At 44.4% G+C, this 6000-nt stretch overlaps 1 protein-coding gene across 1 annotated transcript in view; it reads left to right on the top strand.

Annotated features, from left to right (window-relative positions):
• The first annotated feature begins 2055 nt into the window (after window positions 1-2055).
• gucy2ca (guanylate cyclase 2Ca) overlaps window positions 2056-6000 on the top strand; it is a 33382-nt gene continuing 29437 nt past the window's right edge. Inside the window, exons 1-2 of the mRNA XM_056287758.1 lie at window positions 2056-2290; window positions 4481-4593. Coding sequence (XP_056143733.1) covers window positions 2056-2290; window positions 4481-4593 — 348 coding nt within the window. The remainder of the gene's footprint in view (window positions 2291-4480; window positions 4594-6000) is intronic.

The following is a 6000-nucleotide window of genomic DNA, read 5'->3' as shown; positions in this document are numbered from 1 at the left end:
AGCTGTCCCAGTTGCTGCTCCACCCCGTCTGCCGACCCGGGGAGGGCTGCAGACTACCACATGCCTCCTCCGATACATGTAGAGTCGCCAGCCGCTTCTTTTCACCCGACAGTGAGGAGTTTCACCAGGGGGATGTAGCGCGTGGGAGGATCACGCTGTTCCCCCCAGTTCCCCCTCCCCCCTGAACAGGTGCCTTGATCGACCAGAGGAGGTGCTAGTGCAGCGACCAGGACACATATCCACATCCGGCTTCCCACCCGCAGACATGGCCAATTGTGTGTCTGCAGGGACGCCCAACCAAGCCGGAGGTAACACGGGGATTCGAACCAGCGATCCCTGTGTTGGTAGGCAACATAATAGACCACCATGCTACCTAGACGCCCAGGTTTCACAATTTAAACATTTGAGATCACAGTCATGGATGGAGGAAACAAGGAGCAAATATTGAATTGCAGTAAATCAGACTGAGGAAATACAATGATGTCCAAAGAGCTGGCCTGTGAGTCATTATACGACTTCTTCCTCCTTCCCCTTGACAAACGTTGTGAAAGGAATGAAACGGTGATCCAAAGTAGGACAGTGTCGCGGTTTTATTACGAGGGCGTTTTGCACCATCATATCCTCGACTTAAAAAAAAAATTTCTCTACACTCAAACGAATAATAAACGAGTCAGGTCACAGGAAAATATGCCATCCGAATATCCTGCGGTCTGCCCAGCACACCAAACAGTATTGACGTGTTTGTGATGTCCGGTGGGAACGCCAAGCTTCCTTTCCTAAAATGAGGTGATTCTGGTTTATGAGCGGTCTGGCTGAGGCTTTTATAGGTTTATTCTGCCTCGCTTTTATAATGGACGATATTTATCAGCGCCACACAGAGGCCTCGTTTTTATGGCCCCGTTGTGACCTTCGCCCATCTCTCAATGTAAACTTTCCCTTCTGCGCTCAACACGGGACACACAGGGAACAAAATGTCGGTGGCAATTTTTCCTATATATCATTTCACGTTTGAGAGATTCCTTTCCTGCCACTCTGTACACAGCAGACCTGCATCTTGCAGACCCCCTTGCCCGTCGGACCGCCGGTCGACATTCCCCACCTCTTCAAAATTTCATCTTGTCAAAATTTCATTTGAAGTACAAGTAGCAGCCTATATTATTGTACCTTTTGGGTAAGTATAAAGGATTCATCAACTTTAAGTACAAGTAAAATTCAAGTACGCAATTCTCAACTCAGACAATTTCAAGTAAAACAACAGAAGAACGAACACACTGCGATAAACAGTGTAGGCCAACACAGCCAAACTTGCCATCGTATGAAATCCTCATCATTTGCAGATCATATAACAGTAACGTGACGCAAACGGAGCCGATTTGATTCCTGCAACCTGAAGGGGAGCGCACGCAGGTCATCAGCAACAAACTCCTTCATCCATAACAACAAGCAAGAACGAGTTAAAAATGTTGTTTACTGCAAACATGTGCACCTGCAAATATGTGATGTGACAATGCACGCAGACCATGACTACTGGTGTACAAACAGGATGAGTTATATGGTGTCGGTGGATTTGTCAGATAGGCGGAGTGTGCGAGGTTAATCCGCCCTCCATCCTCTCCACTGGTGCACCGACCGCCGCCTCACACAGTTGTTCATTAACACACGAAGGACAGGTGGACGAGCTGGTCACAAGGTGGATGTGTGTGCGTGTTTTTGATTTTTTTTTCAATCTCCTGTTTTTTATGTTGGAACTGATACTCTTTTTTTTGTATTTGACTAACTTTTTTCATTGAGTGTCTCTTTAAGATTTGTTCAGGTCTGTTGAAGAGGAGCCGGATGGTGTTTTAAATCACAGTGGCTTCTTCCTTAGCTGTTGTAAAGGACTGTTGAGATCGTTCTATGACAATCCTTGGAAGTTCATCTATTGCCTACTGACGGGGGACGCAAATTTCAAACGCGTAATCCAGCCTCTGGACAGAGCCAGCAGTTTTAACATGTAGATTCGGTATAAGGAGGCGGGTGGGGGGGGGGTTGGGGAGAAAAACAGCTTCCGTGAACATGAAGCTCTCAGCAAGCACAATGCACAACGCACACTGGTTGCTGTATGTTGGAGTCTTGATGGTCCGAGTGGTCGATGCCAACCATATACTGGATGAATGCTTGCATTCTGAACGGGATTACACCATAAACGTAGTTCTGCTGGAGGACACCACGTATGACTGGAGTCTGCTGTATGTCAAGGCGGCCGTACGGCGAGCCATTGAAACTGACAGGAAACTGAACAGCGCTGCAGGTAAGGCTCTGCTAAATGAGGATGGGCACATCTAAACAGGAGTATGGTGCTTTTGCTTTTTTTGCTGCTGGGGATCTTGGTGCAAAGCTGAGGCCAGTTCAAAGGTTAGATGAAGCTGGATTGAATGGTTTGGATGTACTACCCAAATTAATGATGTTTTAGGTGAGGGTTTTAAGCAGGGGAAGGTGCAGGTTATGGCTGGTGCCTTTTTATCAAATCAAAATAAAAATGTTTTATTAAATAAACCATGAGAAATAATACCAATACACCAGTAAATCAACTTAAGATGATCACTTAAATGTTCACTTGCTTTTCTAGACCTCAAAGCATGCACAGATGATATGTAACACATCTGACTTTTCTAGAAATTTCAGAAGATCTCAGTGTGCATGCAGCTGAAAAGTTTGGCAGCAAAATGCTTCATAACAATTCAATGACGACCATACGAAACAAAACAACTGGCCAATGGGATCCACTTATTCACTTCTGGCAAAGGTTAAAAAATAGACTCAGATTTGTTGTTGCTGTTGTTGTTGTTGTTGTTGCTATTGGTGGTGGCGTTGGTTAGTTTCATTTAAGAATGAAAGGCTTGTCCGGGCGTCTGGTTAGCGTGGCGGTCTATTCCGTTGCCTACCAACACGGGGATCGCCGGTTCGAATCCGCGTGTTACCTCCGGCTTGGTTGGGTGTCCCTGCAGATACAATTGGTCGTGTCGGCGGGTGGTGAAGCCGGATGAGGGTATGTGTCCTGGTCGCTGCACTAGCGTCTCCTCTGGTGGGTCAGGGAGCCTGTTCGGGGGGGGGGGACTAGGGGGGAATAGCGTGATCCTCCCATGCGCTATGTCCCCCTGGAGAAACTCCTCACTGTCAGGTGAAAAGAAGCGGCTGGCGACGCCACATGTATCGGAGGAGGCATGTGGTAGTCCGCAGCCCTCCCCGGCTTGGCAGAGGGGGTGAAGCAGTGACCGGGACGGCTCGGAAGAGGGAGGTAATTGGCTGGATACAATTGGGGAGAAAAAGGGGGGGGGGGGGAAATCAAAAAAAAAAAAGAAAGAAAGTCTTTTGGGGGACTGGCCAAACGTTAACCATACCTGTTCACTAAAAATGCCTGTTGAATTCCTCATTGAAGAAGGGGTTTGGTTTTGTGAATCCACAATATGACCATGCCTGTTGTGTGCTTTAGAATTTATTTCAATGACCTGCTGTCACTGAAATAAATTCTGTATTTAACTGTTGTGTCACCACATTCACTGGAAGAGAGGAAGGTTTCCTGTGTAGATGTGTGTTGTAATATCGTTTTGTTGTTACAGATTTAATCCATGAGACGACTATCCATTTCTGTGACGTACACGTGTCATAAACGATGACGCCCACCTTAGTGTGTATACTCCCAAATTAGCTGTGACTCGGAAAACAATGTAACCATTACTAAAGAGCTAAAAATAAAAGACTAAATGATATCAGTTAGTCTTCTCCTGTCATGGCCTATAATAAGCCTTATGTATTTTAGGAGCACTCAGTGAATAATTCATACCAGACTCCTTACAGACAAGCAAATTCCCTGTAAGATAATAGGAAGGATAAGTGGATCAGAGGTTACATCTTTCATTATACATGATTGCACATCTATTTATAAATAAACATCTCATCAGTCAGTGGCTCAAAATATAGACGAGTACATCCTTTGAAATGTGTCTGTGATTCATCTCAGTCATGCTGATAGTTGGACATGACAAGTTAAATGCAGTTCAGTTAGATGTATTTGCCTTGTTTTATGATATCCTTTTAAATGCTACTGTAATGTATAGAAAGGTGTTCAGATTATTTTTAACTTTCAGTACTATCCCATGCTGAAGCTTACTATCATCGCAGTAATCCTCTTCTCAGAGTGAATGCCACATTTCTGAAATGGGGACTATCTTTGTTGGCATAAAACTCTTAATACATTGCTCTTGAAACGTGGCTTATTTACATCTCTTTTCCCTCCCAAATACACTATTGTACGTTGTGTATGTGACTTATGCTCAACAGCTCTCAAGGACATACTTAGTGTGAAAAAAGGTAGATTTCCACCAGAGTGGACAGTGAAATTAGTCTAATGTAATCTAATCTAATCTCAATGACTGAATGGGATTAATGAGTTCATTTTTGGTATGTATTAATAGCACTTATCTTCTTTCCATTACCCAAGGTTTAAACTTCACTTTGTCAGCAAACTACTATGGGTTCAACACGACGCTGTATGCACGGCGGGGGTGCGGGAGCAGCACCTGTGAGGGAGTGGAGATACTTAAGAAGCTGAATGTGAGTGAGCCCCAGCTGTTTGTTTACTACTGCCGAGCCAGAGAGCCTTTACCCTCTCAAAAATGAGCAACACAAGGTCAAAAACTGAAAATTGGTTGGGCAAACATCATCTAGTGGTATGTGTTGGGCTAGAGATGCTGCCGTCCATAACGGTGGCATCTCTGTACTGTGGACTAATCGTGCCTCCTCAACTTTCCCACACTGAATATCACTGACACCCACCAGAAACCTGTCTCCTTCATAGAGCTCCCTCATCTCTGTTCCTCCTTTTAATACTATCCAATCTCCTTCTGTTAGTAATATTAGGGAGAGTACGTTTCCCGGTGTGCTAAATCTAACTCCATAAGTCACAAAATGGTCGAGGTCAAAGGGTCATTAAAGGAATAATTCCGTCCCCCCCCCCTCCCCAAGTGAAGTGTATTCTTACTTTACCCCTCACGCTCATGTCACGCATTTGGTAGGTCTCATTTTCAGTCATTCAGCCTTTTCGTCATACTTTACACACGGCTCATTCGCTATCTTGAGTTCAATGCCATTAATAGGGGAAAAATCCACAATCCTCGTTCAATGCAAAAAACAAAACAAAACAAACCTCCACAGTTCAGCCAAAGCTAATATGATGTTGCAGGTAAACTTTTGTAAATTTGCATGGTAAATTTTGAGTGCTCATTTTGAAAATGTAAATTTGTTTCATTGCTAATTCCCTCTCCGGTTACATGCACTTTTTTCATTCCGATTGAAAATTTCGGGTCAACCGTTTACATGGGATGTGCTAATACGGTCTTGTAGAGCCGAAGGAACGGAGAAGACCGTAGGTTCACACTTTAGCCGCGTAGGCAACTTTCTTTAATCAACGGTAAATCAGAGAGACAACAAAACCACAGCTCGACTGAGCGGAGGCGGCAAGAATAACCAGAAAACTGGCTGAACAACCATAACTTAACCCTGCGTTAACCTGCCAGGGCAACCCTGACTTAGCCCTTAGTTCCTGGGGTGAATTCTATCCCCAATACGTGTCCACCACAGTCTGATGTTTACATGCGCTGTGTCGGATTTTTTTTTTGTGGACTTGTTTGAATAGGTTGTTATTTCTTATTTTCCTACCGTCTAGGTGTCCAAATATGTTCAGTTCTTTAAGTTGGTATCAAAAACAAACTATCCGTAGAGGCCTAGCTCAGCTGGGAAGCCGCCATTTTTCGGAAGTGGGAGAAACTACGTCCCCTCGTATTTACGTCAAAACGGGGAGCATGCGCAGAAAGAAGGCAGCCAGAACGTAACCAGGCTAAATCGGTTACGTTGTACAATTTCTCTTTTGATCGGTTTATAAAAAGGTTTAAACTACCCCTCAATTTCAACCGGGTTGGGTCTGTTCATTCTGATTGTGGTGTTTATATGGAGTATTTCTAT

This window comes from Lampris incognitus, chromosome 10, assembly GCF_029633865.1.
Source record: "Lampris incognitus isolate fLamInc1 chromosome 10, fLamInc1.hap2, whole genome shotgun sequence".
NCBI lineage: Eukaryota > Metazoa > Chordata > Actinopteri > Lampriformes > Lampridae > Lampris > Lampris incognitus.
Note: the sequence above shows the minus strand (reverse complement) of the source record. Positions and strands in the feature narration are given on the sequence as shown.